Raw genomic sequence first — 19,517 nt, 5'->3', positions numbered from 1 at the left:
GACCCAGATCCACCAAGTACGATGACAGCAACCCCACGGTATTGACTTCTGTTTGATGGAGGGCCACAGGGTAATCCAAGCCCTGGCGGCAGTGGTGCAGCAATTGTGCGTATTGACCCCGCCGGGGTCAGCCGCATGTCACTGGCCAACGCAAAATCAAATAATAATCGTGCTGAGTTTCCGTGCGTAAGTTTCCGGGACTCTTGGTGGCTCTAACGCGGGTTGAGTGTTTGGAACTTGCTGGAGTACATGTCGCTTTGAAGAGCGCGATGGTAATTGGCTTGATGGAGCACCGACGAACCTCAAAGCCTCGATCTGTGCAAGGGAATATTGCCATGGGAACACAATGAAGCGTGCAATTCGATCCGACAGCAGGTGACCGGCCGTCGTGCTTTCCGATGGAAAGTGTTTTGATTTTCTTGGCAAACAATGTGGATCAGTGGTTGCATCAGTTAGCGGCAGCCTCCGATCAACCACGGTGACCACCCCATCTTCTTGCAACATCTGGCCTATCGCGATACTAGGTTGTGGTAGCGCTTACCAAGGCATTTCAACGGAGGGTTATTCCCACAAAACGGAGAGATCGTCGAAGGGTGGTTACGCGTGTCCGATTCATTAATCCTCTTGCGCTAAGATCGCCTCCGAAATCCTCTCATTATCACAAGGAAGCGGTATCTGCCCGTGAATGTTCTCAGCACTGCGTACAACCAAGTCGGTTGTCAATGAGCTGCGATTGGTTGTGATGATTTTGCCGCTCGTAGAAAATGCTACAGTCGTAGTGTTGCACTCCGCGGAGCTCAGCCGGCCGAGTGCAACTTGTCGGGAAGATTATTTCCCAGGTCGTATACCGGTCGGGTCGGCCGAATGGGTCGTGTGATTTTGCCGACCAAATCATCAGGCCCGATCCGTACTAGTTAAGATATCGGGGACTCTGCACGTCGTACAACTCACAAGAAAATCATGCATTCGATATATCAGGGAGTCCCTAGTTCATGGCGTCCGCTACGCTCACTACATCTAGCCCCTACCACGACGGTTCAACTGCTGAGCGCGCAGCGATGTCTGGTTAGTACGTTGTGCGCTTCATCTCGGCCACTACACGTTTGCGGCTTGGATCTCATCCCCATCTCCGCACTCATTAAGCTCGAATGAGTAGTCCGGAAACATCTCATCACTTGAGATGCCTCCCCCGTCGTCATGATCGCCTTCATTGTCGTCATTGCCCGGATCTCTAAATCCATCGGTGGAAGAATCGTCACTTTCTTCAAATTCTTCGTCGCTTTCAGAGTCATCACAAGCATCCGCGTCAGAGAACGACACTGGTTCTGGGAGCTCTATAGTTTCCTGAACCGCCCGCTGAGCGTTCTAACACCGTTGTATAAGAGGAGCTGCCGCAATTCCGGATGAGCCCAGCCGATAATTCGATTAGGCTTAGAGGTGGGGTCGGACTTTGGTCTTGACTGGTGGAACTGAAAAAAAAACTCAATGACTTGCCTTCGATCATTGAAAGTGATGGCACCTCAACGCGTCCGAGAAGGAAGGCCCCATAATGCTTCTGACGAACACGGTAGACACGGATCTTGACTTGTTCTTCGGTCAAGCCCTATCGCATCACGTCGTCGTCACGATAAAACTCAGCACTCACTTGCTGCCACACATCGTGGACTGACCTCGTCAAGTCACTGATCGAGTAGTTGTCAACCCAGATCTTCATTGCAGTCGTACAGTCAACCATAGAGGTTGCAGGCACCATCGGTTGCCTGCACGTGTGTGTGTTTACCTACTCGTAATCACTCTCAGTAGGCCGAATCGCTAAACGAGCTTTGCACCCCGTGCCACGATATACGCTGCACCGGAAAACGATCTTGCGGCTCGATGCCCAGCCCCGAGTGTAGGAGAAGCCCCTGTGGTTGATCGAGGTAGACGAATTTTTCGTTGATGCCCTCCTTCCAGGTGGACTTTCTCGGTTTTGATTCGGATTGTCCTGCCTCGTCATTTTGCTGACTACGCTGCCCGTAGAGAGAAATTTGAGAAGTGAGCGTTTAATGTCACCGAGTGTGTACCGGATCATGTTGCGATAACAGCTTCGGATCGTGGATAAGATGGTATTTTCCAGGGTAATATCGGCTTTGCAGATGACAAGACGAGATAAGGTCCAGGTAAGACAGCCATAAGTAAGTTTGTGAACAGATTGCAGTCAAATGTTCGTCGCAATTGGCATAACTTCCACCAAAGAGCGAGCCTGAGCCTCACAGTATCCGATCATCAGCGACCCCATCCACGACCATTAAAACATACGACCCACTTACACAGACGACCTTCACGACGACCCGACCAGTATACGACCCGGGAAGTAGTCTACCACTTGTCGGAGTGAGGAGAGGCGAAGGTTGGTGAGCTTGGTAGAGTAGAGGAAGTAGTTGAGGATGGAGAGTGGAGGAGACTTGTGGACTTGAGAGTAAATGTGAGAATGATTCATTTTTGTTTGGATCCTGCTAACGAAGCGAGAAAACCTTCAGCCCTGCCAGGTGTGGTGTCGAGAAATGCAGCCGATACAGGGTGCGCAGAAGACTCGAGGCGCCGACGCCAAGTGGCAGGTCACAACCCATCGCCAGTCATTAGACCAAACTCCCCAATCGCTGATTGGCCTAAATAGGCCGGTGACGATGACTCGTCGACGGTCCCAAGTCAAACGTGGGCGGTTGCAGCTCGCTAAGTACGGTGCGAACCTACTGGCAAGATCCGAACTTATGAGTCGTCGGCGCCTGTCCCCAGTCGTCGGTGGCGTTTCAGCGGCCGTTTGAGTCGTCGGTAACGCCGCCACGTCGCAGAGAAAGCGCCGAAGAGTCGTGAGTTACAACTGGCGGTCCAAAAACGGACGCGTTTATACTTGATATTTGTATTGATCGATAGGAAACTTAAGAGAAGACAAGATAAGCCTTCGGGCAACAATAACAGAACAGCTTTTCCTCCCAACCACGCAAGGGCGACACCGGTGCCTGCAGTGAACGACCTGCAGCTCAAGGTAAATCTGGAAGGTAGGATTATGAACGTCGGTGGGCACATCTACTAGTGTAGCGTGTGTTCATCTCTGGTAGGGCCAAGAATTAGTGGTCGGTGTATTGGTAGCGACGAGTCATCGCCAGGAACTGGAGGAGCGAGAGCGCACTCCATTTATTTCTTCCCGCCGGAGTATAGCTCCGGCACCCTCGTATCACGCCGTAAAAGGCCGGGACCCTTCCTTCTGAGGGCCTGCGAGGTATATTTTGTGTGTGAGAGCGTGCTAGCCTTTGCTCGTGGCTGGTGACGCTGAGTCTTCCGTCGGTCGACTAGCGGAAGCTCGGTACACAGGGGAAACATCAACCCGGTGCAAGGGAAAGTTCCTGGGCCTCCAGGTTCTAACCCTAACAAGCCCATTGAGTCTTCGGTGACTTGGTGGGTGTTGTTGGTGGGGAAAGTGTGCCAATATATAATTTAGCGCGTGTTCCTACACGACAACTGGTGCCGCGACCCGGATTGGTGTGACCCTCTGTGTTCCGTGCTACGGAAGGTCGATCGACTTTACGAGCAACCAAGAAGAAGAAAAACAAGAACAAGAAAAAGAAGAAAAAAGACGAAGAAAGAAGCAAATGGTGAAAGTGTGACGAGGTCCGAGCCAATTCTAGGCCAGGACCCATCAGTCAGAAGCCCAAACCCTACCACGTACCGGCCACATGTCACTTGAAACGTGGATATTTCTTGACCCAAGTCTGGTTTTTGTACATACTTCAAGTTGTGCTGGCTACATCTGGAAACTGAGCTCTGCGAACGTCGAGTTGCAGCGACTCCAGACCCCCAGGTCTGAGATTTGAATTCGGTCTGAGGTCTGAGATCTGAGAATCGCCCTAGAGGCCACAGATCTGAGGTTCCAGGCCTTGAATCGGACTCTGGGCGGAGAGCTGAGCCCGGGCCTTCTGGGTTTGTGATTTGAAGCCCCATGGTTGCCTAAGTCTCAGACCCCAGGTCTCAGATTGGTGACCTCACAGTTTGGAATGCCCGGAGTTCTGAGACCTGAGAGTGATGGCAAAAGTCTGAGACTTGTGATTTGGAGTTCGGTCTGAGGTTTGCCTGTGGACCAGACCCTGAGATGTGCAGTCTGGGGTCTGGGAAGAGGGCGTGGCGTGCGGCGTCTGATTTCATCTCGGCTCTGGGGTGCCACAGCCGGGATATGGAATCAACATCGTAATTTTGCCCCCAGCTCAGATTCCCGGCCTCAGAGTCCCAGAATTCGAGCCAGAATTGAGACATGTCAAATCGGTTGGACAGCCGGGGTATGGAATCAACATCGTATTTTTGCCCCCAGCTCAGGTTTTCAGCCCGGCAGTCCCTCAACTTGTGCCAAAACTGAGACACGGTGATTGTGGGCGTAAGTTGGTGTCTGGATGCACGATGTTCGTGAGGATAAGTGGCAACTGGTGAAAGACAGCTGACGCTCCGTGCCTAGGACGTGACTAAAAGCCTACGGCGTGCCTGCAGGGCCTGAAATGCGGCTTCGTGCTCTCACATATGAAGTGGGTACACAAGCGATGGCTACATTGCCGGTCTGGGAGCTGCGGTAGTTGCTCTAATCAAGTGATGACTGACACAGACAGGCCAATGGAAGGGCCGACGCGCATTCACGGGCGCCGCCAAGCCAGTAGCTTAGTGGGTGTCTCACCCTTGTTCAAGGTGTACCCAGGAGATGTTTGCATCCTTACTTGATAGGCCCTTTGTATGTGCATGTGCATGATAATAATCAGAGTTTGTTTTGCCCCGAAGACCGCAAGCTGCGGAGTTCGTCTTGCGCCGACGGGCGTGTTGCTTCACAGGGACCAAGTCCCTGTCCCCGGCGGCGCGCGCAAGGTCAAGTGGAGTCGCTACGAGTGTTCTACGGTCAAGCTCAGCTAACTCCAAATAAATTCAAGTTCAACAACCAAGCCTTTTCGTGTTTCGGCCCGGTTTGCCTTCGTTGTTGTATTTCCACACGCGGGACATTGGTTTTGCTGGTTTTTCGTGCTGGTTGGCTGGTTTCCTGGCGGTGCTTCATATTTTCGGGCGGAAGGTGCTCCGCTCTGAGGTTTCGGCAGAGCAACACCTGGGATAGTGGTTTCTGGGGTTGCTAGTGGTATCCGTGTGGCGCGAATAGTCTGGGATAGTGGTTCCCAGCTTCGCTGTGTCGCCTACATCAAGGCGTGGTGCGCGGAAGTCCCAGGGTGCAGAGCGAGAACCCTGGATCAAGGCAGGCTCAGACCGAGCCAACTCTCGGGGCCACTCTGGTCTGAGGGGCGAGTGAAGACCGTTGGGCGGCTCTCAGTCTGAGCCGCCGGAGGAAGTGTCGTGACTGGAAGCGACTCGAAGCCGGAGTCGCTGAGCAAGGAGAGAGGCTGTTAAGGCCCAGAGTCCAAGGGCCTGAGAAGAGAAGTGGACTAAGTGTGTGTGGAGTGAACGTATTTATATTCAAGAAAACGGGGCACAGCGGACTCAGCACGTGCGTACAAGGGCCTTCCAAGCAAGGAGCAAGCTTCGTCTGGGGGCATCTGGGAACTGTCGAGTTCGGAGGCAGCTGGTGTGGCCGACGCAAGTCTGGGCCCACAGCGTAGCCTTAGGAAGAACCAAGTCAAGGGATTGCAAGAGTGAGGAACACACGCCTCACCCAGCTTGGGATCTGAGATCTAATCTCAGATTCTGAGTTGAGTGGTCTGAGATCGAGGTCTAGCCGCGAGGCTATTCCCTGATTTTGGAGCCCGCATTGCCACAAAAGGATCACGTTTAACGGTACCAGCAACCCCAATGATGACTGGCGGAACGCGTGGCGACGATTCGACTGCGGCCATGATCACGCCGCACCTCGACTCGATTGCTGAGCGGACCGTCAGCTTCGACGACTCGATGAATGGATCCGACGCCAAGGACTACGACGACTACCCGGAGGAGAAGGCGCATGCGCCAACAGTGGTGACACCCGAGCCTCCGGAAGATGCAGTGCTGTCTGCGGGACGCAGCGCGGGCACGCGTTCGTTGTCGCGAAACCTCGCGGTTGAGCTTGACGATGACGCGCGCTCCGTTACGCGCAACCTCGCGGACGAACTGGATGATGTGGATGGCCCAGGGCCAGCTTATGATGACTTGGGAGACTTTGAGGACGCTGCCGACGACTCAAGGTCACCGGTCCTGACGACTCAAGTGACCGAGCAAACCTCCGGCAACCGGCCGCCACTCAACGGTGACACGCCGGCGGACAACAAGGTTCTCGGTCGCCTCTACGAACAGATGAAGACGAGCGACTGGGGTGAGCTATTCGAGCCAACGATGACTCGCCAAGCGGTCTGGGTCGATTTGTGTCACGAGTTGGCTCGCCCAGTGAGTTCCGTGACAATCGAACAAGTGGTGAAGGAAACCGAACGATTTCTGAAAGCATTGGGGCTTCGGCCTCTGGAGCACCCTTCGCCGTCGACTCTGGAGTGCTGGGTGCCGGCCGAAGCGGGCGCGGAGCTCTGGAAATGGAAGAAGCGACTCCGCACAGCCTTTGGTGTGAACTCGTCCACTCTGGACGACTCGCGGAAGACTCGTGCGGTTCGCGAAGTGGTCAACCCGGCTAGCGTACCGCTGCCGACGACTCCGAAGTGGGCAATCCGCGAAAAACCCAGCCGAAAACCCACCGGAGGGGTGTTTAGCGCGTCAGGGGAGCGATCCCCGTACTTTCAAGACTCCCATATGGCAACTCCACCAACTACGGGCTACTCAGACCGCGCTGGACGCACCACCGATGACTCAAAACGGACAGAAGCACGCGAAGCAGTTCCGGACGGAGCAAGAGTCGTCGCTACCAGTCCACCGACGACTCGTCAGACGATGAAGCGGACTTTCTCGGTGATGGAGGGGCGCAGACGAACGAATACCTGCGTCAAATTCATGAAGTGACCGAATTCGAGTTGCTGAACGCAACCCCAAGGATCGAAGTGGCAACACATCGATCACTGGGGCAGTTTAAAGCGTTCTCGGGCACCAGGAACAAGAGCGACAAGTCGATGCAATGGCTTCGCGCCTTTGTCTACGAGATGAAAGAGACGCGAGCATCACCCAATGAGTGGTGCATGCCTTTCGAGTTGAGTCTTCGGGACGGCGCTCTACACCGGTACTGACAACTGCCCAAGAAGACCAAGCGAACATGGAGCTTCCTAAGCGAAGCCTTCATCAAGTATTACTGCTCCCATTTCAGCCAGTCGGCGGAGACTCGCTACTACTCAGCCAAGCACGAAGACAAGGAACATGTTTGCGATTACTAAACCGGCTCAATGGCTATGTCAGGAACGCCGGAATTCGGCTTGAGAGCAACGGCCGCTAAGCACGCGACCACGTCAAGCGGTTCCTCGAGACTTGCGGTGACCGAGGACTCGAACGGAGCCTGTGCCACCTGCGCATCTCAGATATCCATGAGTTGGAAGAGATGATCCAAGAGATATTGAAGATTGACGAGCGCAATTCGTCCCGCGAGTCGCCGCTGCATCACTCTCGAACTCGTGATGCCTCTCGACAACGTGATGACAGGCGTCGCGACGACTCGCGCCGCCTCGAACGCTCGGAAGACACTCGCCGACGTGATGACGGCCGCCGCGACGACTCGCGAGATGCCTACAACCGTCGTTACCGACGCGAACGAGGTTATGAGCGTCGTCGCTATAACTCACGCAAAATGCCTCGGGTGAGCCTAGCTGAAGCATCTGTCGCCGACATAATCGCCGAACTTCATGGACGGAACATGCGGGACGCTCGGAGCGATCTGCAGCACCCGCGCCACCGATATAATGACGTCAGCAACAGCGAAGTTGGAAGTGAACACGGCTGCGACGACTCACAGTGCTCTGGCGAAGACTAAGGTGACAGCTACTCGTCGGACGGCAGCGACGACTACCTCGCAGCAGCCAACGACAAGGAGCGACGAGTCGCCGCTGAAGGTACCTGCGCGTGGTCAGACAACCGACAACTCAGGAGTGACCCAGCTGGCCGCAGCCAAGGCCGGGACAATCGGCTCCAGAGCCGTGGCTACCGCGACGAAAAATCTCGCCGGTACGGGCCGTGTGCAGCTTGCGGAGGCTTACATCACTTAGCGCACTACTGTCGACACCGTTGCCAGCTGTGCATGCAGGTCCACGATGTTGACACGTGCGAGGTTTTCCAACAACTCACAAAAATCGTCAAGTCCAAGGTGGACAAGAAATACCTCACGCCCGAGCTCCAGGAGCTGCTCTTCTCGGATCATTTAAACTAGGCAGCCCGCCAACTACGACTGGGTTGGTCCCAATCGGGTTGCCACAGTTAGCCGAGCCTGCGATTGAAGCGGAGTGTATCTACGCTTTCGTGGGCAAGAGCGAATGGACGAAAAATGAACAAGGCAACGATGTGATAACGACGGTGCTTGAAGAGGAGAGAGGCAGAAGCCTCAGTGAAGGAGTTACAAGTGGAGAAGATGACGATGAGTGATTGGGGAGACTCGCTGATAAGTGCAGTGCACGGAGACATGCCCCGACGACTCGCTACTGCAGTGCGATTATTACCCGGCGAGCGTATGGGATGGTGGTCGGTGCAGAAGTCGGACAACAAAGCGCGTGATGAGACCCTGCTGAAGTGGGAGGCTGAACGCTATCAACAGTGGTTAGTCAAACCACAACCGATAGTGGATCGACCGAGCTACCCCACGCCCAGGGGCATCCTACGACGTCCAGAAGCGGTCGCTGAGGGGCAAGAAGGCGGAAATGTCGATGCTGACGACGGAAGTGACAACCCCGATGACTCGCCGGTTGAAGACGACTCAGAATCTGCAGTGCAAGAGCACTACCGGAACCTCCTTGCCACCGCCGACGACTCAGTGGAGGTGACCAACGCCGAAAAGGATGTTGCCATATCTTCGGAAGCACTTGAGGAAGACTCAAGTACTAGTGAGTCGACGGCGCATGGTGGCGAGGAAGTACAGAAGGCAAACGGAGCGCCGGGACATGCCTCGATGACTCAAACGATACCTGCCCGTGCCCCCGACGACTCATTGGCGGTACCCGAACAGACATTTATCGCGACGATGTGTGACAAGCCCAATGTTCTCGATTCTGTTTTTATGTATACGGAGGCTCTCGCCACTATGCCGACGACTCACGCACAAGCTGAGGTGAAAAAGAAGCAGACCAGACCTCGCAGCAAGCCACCGAAGGCAAAGCCACCGTGGCCGACGACTCAAAACAAGTCGTCCGCCCACTGGTTGACTCACTCATACAAACTGCAAGAATACCGCGTTCCAGAAGCTCTCATTGTACCAGGCCACCGTATCTGGCCGTACATGGAGTGGGGTAAATCACTGTCCCCAAAGAGATAGGGGCATCCACACAACCATATGTTCCCAGCCGTGACCAAGTTCAAATGCGAGCTCAAGTCATCAGGTCACGACTGTCAATTGAAGCGGACGTGCAATTATGACATTCAACTAACGTCCCGAGCTGCTCCAAGCGTTGCCGACGACTCGCGGCATGGATTTGATGTTGGGCGTGATGCAAGCTCTCTTTCTCGAGTATGTGCCCAAAATCGTTTTGGACGACCGATCCTGGAGCCACTAGCGGTCAGCACCCGCAAATGGTCCTGGTTGTTGAAGCGGAATAGGTGACGAAGACTCGTCGCCACCATGACCTGTACTTGGGGCAATGCAGCCCAAGCCACAGACGAAGATGACTACTGCAGTATTGCATGACTACAAGGAGACTGAACGCGGCCAATTTGGATGGAAATCACACAATCGATGGATTATTACAGACTACGACAGCCTGAAGACGACACTGATGGCAGCGATTGCTTTTACAAGCTGCCCGGGAGTGTGCAGGCGGCTCTCGACGACTCGGAAGCCGGAACCAACACGATGTTCACGGGTTCAACAAACTCATCCACGTAATCAGCAGGTGTCAATCAAGTGATCAGCATATGCTTCTGGATAACCAGCCGGGTGACCAGAGACAGTTCGAGCGGTCACTGGGTGTCACGTTGTCAGCGCTCGCGGCTCTGAGCCTTCAAGACGTGCAATCGGCTAGTAGGGCACGTGCACCCTCAGATTCACCAAGCAGCAGAAGGAACTGAAGCTGCTCCGGTTGTCGGTGCGGTGTCAGGTACCATGGCGCTGTAGCAGAAAACCGCACCGATGATTCAGCTGCCGAAGACTCAGCAGCCGATGACCCTAGCTGCGGCGTGACTTTGCGAGTCGTCTGGAGTGATCGCTACAGCTTTAGTACGAGCTGCTACACCGACAACAGCGACTCGCGAAAACACACCTGCTTCACGGATGCCTACTGTGGCATATTCCTGTGCCACTAAGTCAGAGATGGGTAGATTCGTTGAGCCAAGGCAGGCAAAGCTCGCGAGATCTATACGAGAGCGCTGGACACCACGAGCGTTGAAGTAGACACAAGGAGCACCCCGACGCTCACCAGCACGCGGCTCGAGTCGCGGTGGGGGCAGTTGTGGTATCGGGAAATGAAGCCGAAGCCAAAACCCAAAGGCGAGACAAGGGGCGAAGAAGACTCGAGGCGCCGGCGTCAACTGGCAAGTCACAACCCATCGCCAGTCATTGGACCAAACACCCCGGTCGCTGATTGGTCTAAATTGATCGGTGACGATGACTCGTCGACGGGCCCAAGTCAAACGTGGGCGGTTGCAGCTCGCTAAGTACGGTGCGAACCTACTGGCAAGATCCGAACCTATGAGTCATCGGCGCCTGTCCCCAGTCGTCGGTGGCGTTTCAGCGGCCGTTTGAGTCGTCGGTAACGCCGCCACGTCGCAGAGAAAGCGCCGAAGAGTCGTGAGTTACAACTGGCGGTCCAAAAACGGACGCGTTTATACTTGATATTTGTATTGATCGATAGGAAACTTAAGAGAAGACAAGATAAGCCTTCGGGCAACAATAACAGAACAGCTTTTCCTCCCAACCACGCAAGGGCGACACCGGTGCCTGCAGGGAACGACCTGCAGCTCAAGGTAAATCTGGAAGGTAGGATTATGAACGTCGGTGGGCACATCTACTAGTGTAGTGTGTGTTCATCCCTGGTAGCCAAGAGTTAGTGGCCGGTGTATTGGTAGCGACGAGTCGTCGCCAGGAACTGGAGGAGCGAGAGCGCACTCCATTTATTTCTTCCCGCCGGAGTATAGCTCCGGCACCCTCGTATCACGCCGTAAAAGGCCGGGACCCTTCCTTCTGAGGGCCTGCGAGGTATATTTTGTGTGTGAGAGCGTGCTAGCCTTTGCTCGTGGCTAGTGACGCTGAGGCTTCCGTCGGTCGACTAGCGGAAGCTCGGTACACAGGGGAAACATCAACTCGGTGCAAGGGAAAGTTCCTGGGCCTTCAGGTTCTAACCCTAACAAGCCCATTGAGTCTTCGGTGACTTGGTGGGTGTTGTTGGTGGAGAAAGTGTGCCAATATATAATTTAGCGCGTGTTCCTACACGACACAGGACATGTAGGAAACTAGCTACTCATACAAACATACTGTTACCCATTGCACCTACGGGGTGCATACTTGAATATGCGCAGTCCGGTCCAGCGATAGATCACATTGAAGTCATCATTTGTGTCGACTAAATCTTCGATCGTCGAACAGCTGAGGAAAATACAACACGTATGGCGTCATCTGGATGTGCTGGCTGTAACTTCTTGGCGCGGGCTTGATAGTCTGTTTTCTTCTTTTTAGCTTGCACCCGATCAATTTCTTCGAGTGCGCTTCTCGACGGAAGAGTAGACAATCGGTGCGCTCGGATTGTCGTGCCACCATCGGTTTGAGGTGAGCTATAGGTACTGCGTATCTGGTCGTGACTAGCGCTCTGATCGAGGGCTATATACTAGTTTCGTCTCTACTTGTCAGAAGCACGTAAAATTGGGGCAAAGCAGACGCTCGGCTAATTTTGGAGGAAGTTGGCGCTGGCACGCGACCTGGCTGACAGTTGGCGTGGCTTCCTTCTCTTATACGAAACCTCTATTTCATATTTGCTTCGCTCGCTCGAAATTCCCAGTTTTTCTGCTAGAAGGAGGTCTTGACACCGATGGGGGACCTCGACTTGATCCGGCCGGTTTAGAGCTGCGGCTGGCACAGGAGCACCCTGTGCTGGTCTTGGTCGGAGTCCAAGAAAACTGCGCAGTCCTAACAACGGGTCTGCGCCCCCTTGAATTCCGCGTGACTCGAAGTGACGCTGGTCACTGATTTGTAGATTTTTTTTTACTTTTTTGAAAAGGGTTAGTGAGGTTAGGAGGTTATTAATAATAGCGGAGGTTGTTAGAAATAAGGTGTTAACGGAGGTTAGGCTTAACTCAGTCAACCGCTCTATTCGTGGATCTGCTCCGCTCGACGATGCTGCGGCGTACGGCCAAGCCCCTGGCGGGCTCGCAGCTGGCGCGCTCGCTGTCCCTGGGCGCGCTGTCCATCGGCGCCGTGTCCGTGGGCGTGGGGGCTGTGGCGCTGTATGTGGACGCGCCCGTGGCGGACCTGGGGGACGGCCACTACGACGGCGGGCGACGGCCCGAGGTCTTCCCCGAGTGGCTGCATGACGTGGCGCGCGTGCCCATCTTCGGCGCCGCGACGCTGGCCTCCAAGTTCTACCTGCAGCTGCTGAACAGGACGGCGGTGGAGGGCACGGAGCACCTGACCCGGCAGCTGGAGCAGCGGCCCAAGGGCACGGCCGTCATCACGGTGTCCAACCACTCGGCCACGGTGGACGACCCCGCCGTGTTCGCCAAGTAAGAGACGCACGCTGTTGGTGCAATGGGGGCAGGTTGAAGGGAGGACTGACTGGGGTGTGGTGCTGCAGTATGATGCCGTGGAAGGACGCGTGGCCGTGGAACGGACGCTGGAGCTTGGCCAGGTGAGGGATGTTGCGTTCTGGTGGTGCGGGTGGGGAGGGAGCGCTGATGGTAGTTGGCTGGTTGGTTGATGCTGCAGCCAGGAGTACTGCTACACGAAGGGCAAGCTGCTGTCGGCCGTGTTCTTCGGCGCCAAGACGCTGCCGGTGAAGCGAGGAGCAGGCGTCGACCACCAGGTGCGATTGCTTGGGTGCTCCTGCATGCAGTTTACGTTTCTTATGTGTTCTGTGTTTGTTGTGTTGGCGGCCTACAGATGATCCAAGCTATCTTCGACAAGGTGCAGGAGGGCGCCTGGGTGCACATTTTCCCCGAGGGCAAGATCGTTCAGCACGAAGGTGAGAGCTCAACGCTCTGCTCGCTAGCAATCGTTGGCATTCACCCTTGCTGCGAATCTTTCGTCTGCGTGTGTAGCGCTCGGTGGTCGGCCGAGTCCGCGTCGAGAGGAGATCGGCCGCCTGAAGTGGGGCGTGGGCAAGCTCATCGCACGCGCGACGACCCGGCCGATCGTCGTGCCCGTCTACCACTACAACATGGAGCAGCTCATGCCGCAGGACGAGAAGAACCGCCTGATCAGCGTCGTGCCCAGGACGAACCTCGACCTGGGCGTGATCGTCGGCGAGCCGCTGTCGTTCGACGACCTCTTCGAGCGGTACGCGGACGACCGCGTGGCCGGCGACTTGCCCTGGGAGACGCAGGAGCGTGAGAAGGCGCTGTACTCGGCCATTACGCGGAGAATAGAGAACGCGCTGCTCGCCCTCGAGAAGAAGACGCACCGCACGAAGCAGGAGCAATAGACCAGCCCAGCCAATCGATCCGACCGAAGCGTTAGGGATGGATCGAGTCCAGCAACGCCGCGCACCGCAAGAGACGCCCGCCTTTTTGTCCATCGACCAAGGCACTAGAGACGTTCTTTGGACCTTGCAGCGGCAGACCCACACCACCATTAGGCTTAGACTCTTAACTTGCCATACAGCATCATGTAACCAACCTCCCCAGTCCAGCGTGACGTCGAAAGCCCTTTCAATTGGTCAAAACCGCACCTCTAAATCCTGTCATTGGTAGAAACTAGACATACCGAGATATCCTCGCGCCCCGCCAAAGGGGGATTTGATACTTACCTGGTAGCTAGATAACGCCGATGAGCTCCGCCGCGCCGTTCGAGCTGTCCATCGACACGCTGGACGCGTGGTGCGAGAAGCTGCTGGGCTGCAACCCGCTGACGGAGAACGAGGTGATGCAGCTGTGCGCCAAGGCCAAGGAGGTGCTGGTGCAGGAGTCCAACGTGCAGCCCGTGCGCTGCCCCGTGACGGTCTGCGGCGACGTACACGGCCAGTTCCACGACCTCATGGAGCTCTTCCGCATCGGCGGCCACGCGCCCGACACCAACTATCTATTTATGGGCGACTACGTGGACCGCGGCTACTACTCAGTCGAGACGGTGACGCTGCTCGTGTGCCTCAAGGTGCGCTACAAGGACCGCGTCTTCATCCTGCGCGGCAACCACGAGAGCCGCCAGATCACGCAGGTCTACGGCTTCTACGACGAGTGTCTGCGCAAATACGGCAGCCCCAACGTGTGGCGCTACTTCACGGACGTGTTCGACTACCTGCCGCTCACGGCCGTGGTCGAGAACCAGATCTTCTGCCTGCACGGTGGCCTGTCGCCGTCCATCGACACGCTCGACTACATCCGGGGCTTCGACCGCCTGCAGGAGGTGCCCCACGAGGGCGCCATGTGCGACCTGCTCTGGTCCGACCCGGACGACCGCTCGGGCTGGGGCATCTCGCCGCGAGGCGCGGGCTACACCTTCGGCCAGGACATCTCGGACCAGTTCAACCACGCCAACGGCCTCACGCTCATCGCGCGGGCGCACCAGCTCGTCATGGAGGGCTACAACTGGTCGCACAAGTGCAACGTCGTCACCATCTTCAGCGCGCCCAACTACTGCTACCGCTGCGGCAACGAGGCCGCCATCATGGAGGTGGACGAGCAGATGCAGTACACATTGTGCGTCGCTGCAGTGGAGGGAAGAGGACTTGTACGGGGGAGCTATTTACTAACGTGCTCTTTTGATGCTGTTGTTTTTTGTTGTTGTTTGCTGTGTACAGCTTGCAGTTCGACCCGGCACCGCGTCGTGGAGAGCCCCATGTGTCGCGCCGGACGCCCGACTACTTCTTGTAGTCGATTGGCAGCACCGAGACCCGCTCTGCGCGACTGGACCATGCTTGTTACGTCTTGCCACTTCATCTTGTCGGCAGCTCTGCTTCACCCAACACAGCATAATACCAGACAACAAGGTAGGAATAAAGTTAGCTTTTATTACCCGATGATATTCTACTGGTTGTCTAGTACTACTACTACTTCGGGTTGGAGGTCACCTACGACGCCAGGCTGTAGTTGCGCACCTTCTTGCGCTCGTTGACCATTTCAGCCCGCTTGGATTGCAGCTGCTTCAGTTTCTTCACGGCAGAGCGCTGGCTGCTTGTTTCACGATCACTCAAGCGCGCAGTCGTCGGTGCCCCCATAGCAGCAGACGCCGCAAAGGTTGCGAGGCTTGCGCGCGATCGCCCACCAGGAGCTCGTTTACCAGATAGCATCAGCATCTCCTTGGCTTGCTGGAGCTTTAATCGCGCATCCGTGACCTTGGTGCTGGAGCTGCCGCCGATAGTTGCGTTGGAATCTTCAGTCCCTGCCGAATCGCGTCGGTCTGTTCCCTGAAAGAGCCTCGCTAGTGGGGACTTGTCCGCGCTGTGCGCAGAATTTGATCGAGTTGGCACTCTATCCTCTCTTCTATCCTCAGCGCGATCTTCATCCGCAACAGAGGTATCAGCTTCACCGTCGCTATCCGTCGCGTGTTCCGCAATCGTGGGAGGAACTGATCGACTTGTCCGACGCGGTTTATCTGACTTTCCTCGTCCATTCGGTCGCTTATTTCGCGCCAGAGCCAGCAACTGCTCGTCCAGGTCCGCAGTACTTGCCCTATCTCCATCTTCAGACGCGGAGTGTATTGATGTAGTGGTGCTAGAGCGCGTCGCACCACGTGCTGGGCCAGGGTCTAACGATCTCATCATGGATAACGTGCTCGAGCGTCGCTTACCTGACTCGGTTTGGGCGTCATCGTTATTACGGGTGTCTTTCGATGACCCCACACCTTCACTTCCATGATCAATTACTTGCGTTTCTCGCTCTCGTTCTTGCTCAAGTTGCACGTTCACTTTTACCATGCGGCGAAGCTCTTTTTTGAGTGTTTTGTTGTGGACTCGGGCTTCTTCCAACGAATGGGTAAGCTCGGCGATCATGTTCTCGTAGTCCTTCATTCCAGCAAATTCTACGCGTGGAGTCGAAGACCTTGATCCAGCTTCTCCAGATCCGCTCCGACGCAGTTCAGCACGAAGCTGGTTACTGAGCTCCATCAGTTGGCTGCGTTCTCTAACCAGACGATCGATGTCGCCGTTCGCAGCTTCAAGCCTTCGCTTTAGATCTATCAGCTGAGTCTCCAGAGCTACACGCCCACTCTGCATTTCTGGCTCAGCGGACCGCATTCCCTCAAGCTCTTGAACGTGATTTTCCAACTCGGCAATCTGCTTCGTTTTGACTTCGATAATTTGCTGCGCCTCAAGAAGCTCCCGCTTGCAGCTCTCAAGTTGTAGAAGGGTATTCCTATCGTTACCAGAGAATTCGTTCAACCGTGATTCGAGAGCTATACAGCGCTCCTGAGCTTCTAACAGTTGTGCCGCAAGTTTAGAGGCGCTTCGACTTCCGCTAGCTTGACCGGTAGATCCCTCCATTTCTTCAGCTTGCTCAGCCAGTGACTCCTTCATCTGTCGAATTAGATCTCGCAGCTTTACATTTTCCATCTCTAACGAACTGGTACCATCAGTTTTAGTGGCATCTCTGGACCGCAATTGCGGGCTGTCTGTAATCAGAGGTGATACTCCCGGGACAGGAGAAAGTGTGCCTGGGTCATCACTCCACAGCGGAGATGGAGCCACAGGAACTGAATGGGAAGAATCCCTTACATCTCCACTTCGCCTGGCCGTTAAGTACTGCGAACCAAACGACTCAGTAATACGTGCGCTAGACTTTAACGTCGATAGCTCAGAACGAAGCCGCTGCACCTCATTTTCAGCGTGAAGGAGGCGTTCTTCTACGGCCTCCTTCTCACCCAGCAGGCGGTCTTTCACCTGTTGCAATTCGCGAAGCCGCAACTCATGTCGTTCATCGAGCTCCTGTTGCTGATCTTGCCAACGGTTTTCCCAGCGTAGATTAACAGCCACAAGGTCGCGCTGCAGATCTTCCTGCTTCTCCATACTTTCCAACAGCTCTTGTCTCTGCGCTTTGTCTTTTTCTTTCAGAAGAGCTATTTGCCGTTGATAATCTTGCAGTCTTTCCTGGAGCACCTGGATTTCTCGATCCCCTGCTCGAAGTTGCTTCTGCACATCGCTGGCTGCGCGATGCTGTTCGTCTTCAAGATCCTGCAACGAGCTCTTCATCCGTTCGATCTCGCGCTCCTTCTCCATGAGCCTGTCGTCCGCATCCCACTTTGCCTGCTTCAGCTCACTCTGCAGCGCCTCGACTCGCTCTTCACTCTCGCGCAGTCTCCCTGTAATGGCCTCTATCTTGGCGTCACTACGTGCACTCGTCTCCTGAGCTTCGCTTTTCTTCCGCTCCATGAGGCGCTGCAGCTCCTCGTCGTACTGCGCCTTCTGCTGCACGAACGCCTTCTCCACCGAGTGCAGCGACTGCAGCAGCTCCGCCATTTTGCTCTCGTACTCGTCCAACAGCTGCTGCTTGACCTCATTGAGCTTGGCCACCTCGCCCTCCAGCACGCCCACCTTCGTGTCCTTGGCCGCGCGCACGTCTGCGAGCGTCCACTCGAGGGACTTGACCTCCTTGTCGTTCTCCTGCAGCATCTGCTGCAGGTTGTTGTTCTTGGCCTTGAGCTCCTCGGCGCGCGCGCGCTGCGCGTCCGCCTCCCTGCTGAACGCCTTGTTCTTGAGCTCCAGGTCCCTCACCTTGGCCTGCAGCTCGTCGCTCGCGCGCTTGAACTCCGCCTCGCGCTGCCTCATGACGTCGTCGAACGTCACCATCAGCTCGCGGCGCTGGGTCTCCACGTCCTCGTCCTTCTCGCGCAGCTGCCGCTCGGCGGCGCGGCACTGCGTCTCCAGCGCGTCCTGCTGCCTCCGCAGCTCGTCGTCGAACTTCCAGCGGGCGCCCTCCATCTGCGCGCGCGCGTCCTTGAGCTTCTGCTGCGCCTGCGCCTCCTGCTCGTCCGCGCGCTGCCGGGCGCGTTGCAGCTCGGCCAGCAGCTCGGCCTCCCGCGCGCGCAGCTCGCTGAGCTCGGCCTCGCGCTCGCGCAGCGCGCCCTTGAGCGAGGCAAAGTTGGCGTCGTACAGCGCCAGCTCCTCGTCGCGGCCCTCCAGCAGCTTGAGGTTGTACTTGAAGTCCTCCTGCAGCTTGCTGAGCTTGTGCTTGGCCGCACCCGCCGCCGCCTCCTTGTCGCGCAGCAGCGACTCCAGCGTGCGGATGCGGTACTCGTTGATGTCGTGCAGCTCCTTCTCCTTCTCCAGGATCAGCGACCGGATGTTGCCCGGCCCCGCGCCCGGCGCCTCCATGGGCGTCCGTATTTGCAATACTTTCTGGTAAAAAAATATATAATTGTTGTAGAATCGAGCAATGAATTACCAAGTATTTTGCAGAGATTAGAGAGGTTTCGAAAACGCTATCGTGTAGGAACACGCGCTAATTTATATAAGGCACACTTTCCCCACCAGCAACATCCACCAAGTCACCGAAGACTCAATGGGCTTGTTAGGGTTAGAACCTGAAGGCCCAGGAACTTTCCCTTGCACCGGGTTGATGTTTCCCCTGTGTACCCGGCTTCCGCTAGTCGACCGACGGAAGACTCAGCGTCACTAGCCACAAGCATAAGTTAGCACGCTCTCACACACAAAATATACCTCGCAGGCCCTCAGAAGGAAGGGTCCCGGCCTTTTACGGCGTGACACGAGGGTGCCGGAGCTATGCTCCGGCGGGAAGAAATAAATGGAGTGCGCTCTCGCTCCTCCAGTTCCTGGCGACGACTCGTCGCTACCAATACACCGGCCACTAACTCTTGGCTACCAGGGATGAACACACACTACACTAGTAGATGTGCCCACCGACGTTCATAATCCTACCTTCCAGATTTACCTTGAGCTGCAGGTCGTTCACTGCAGGCACCGGTGTCGCCCTTGCGTGGTTGGGAGGAAAAGCTGTTCTGTTATTGTTGCCCGAAGGCTTATCGTGTCTTCTCTTAAGTTTCCTATCGATCAATACAAATATCAAGTATAAACGCGTCCGTTTTTGGACCGCCAGTTGTAACTCACGACTCTTCGGCGCTTTCTCTGCGACGTGGCGGCGTTACCGACGACTCAAACGGCCGCTGAAACGCCACCGACGACTGGGGACAGGCGCCGGCGACTCATAAGTTCGGATCTTGCCAGTAGGTTCGCACCGTACTTAGTGACCTGCAACCGCCCACGCTTGACTTGGGACCGTCGACGAGTCATCGTCACCGACCAATTTAGGCCAATCAGCGACCGGGGTGTTTGGTCCAACGACTGGCGATGGGCTGTGAC

General features: G+C 55.8%; 3 protein-coding genes across 3 annotated transcripts; 2 read left to right on the top strand and 1 right to left on the bottom strand.

The window, feature by feature from the left end:
• Positions 1–12,388: 12,388 nt before the first annotated feature.
• Positions 12,389–13,691, top strand: IUM83_07550 (tafazzin-like protein; the record flags this gene model as incomplete). Its single annotated transcript, XM_067931860.1, has 5 exons — positions 12,389–12,774; positions 12,846–12,899; positions 12,977–13,073; positions 13,151–13,232; positions 13,309–13,691. The coding sequence occupies 5 exons, from the start codon at positions 12,389–12,391 to the stop codon at positions 13,689–13,691; spliced, it is 1,002 nt and encodes a 333-aa protein (XP_067798995.1).
• Positions 13,692–14,035: 344 nt separating this feature from the next.
• IUM83_07549 (serine/threonine-protein phosphatase 2A catalytic subunit beta isoform) lies at positions 14,036–15,078 on the top strand (the record flags this gene model as incomplete). Its single annotated transcript, XM_067931859.1, has 2 exons — positions 14,036–14,904; positions 15,006–15,078. 2 exons carry the CDS (start codon positions 14,036–14,038, stop codon positions 15,076–15,078), a joined length of 942 nt encoding a protein of 313 aa, XP_067799062.1.
• Positions 15,079–15,275: 197 nt separating this feature from the next.
• IUM83_07548 (Coiled-coil domain-containing protein 57) lies at positions 15,276–18,512 on the bottom strand (the record flags this gene model as incomplete). The annotated part of the gene is made up of 2 exons (XM_067931858.1): positions 15,276–15,586; positions 17,063–18,512. 2 exons carry the CDS (start codon positions 18,510–18,512, stop codon positions 15,276–15,278), a joined length of 1,761 nt encoding a protein of 586 aa, XP_067799061.1.
• Between the last annotated feature and the right edge of the window lie 1,005 nt (positions 18,513–19,517).

Source organism: Phytophthora cinnamomi (genome assembly GCF_018691715.1).
Source record: "Phytophthora cinnamomi strain GKB4 chromosome Unknown Contig6, whole genome shotgun sequence".
Classification (NCBI taxonomy): domain Eukaryota; phylum Oomycota; class Peronosporomycetes; order Peronosporales; family Peronosporaceae; genus Phytophthora; species Phytophthora cinnamomi.
This window is presented reverse-complemented; position numbering and strand designations above follow the sequence as displayed.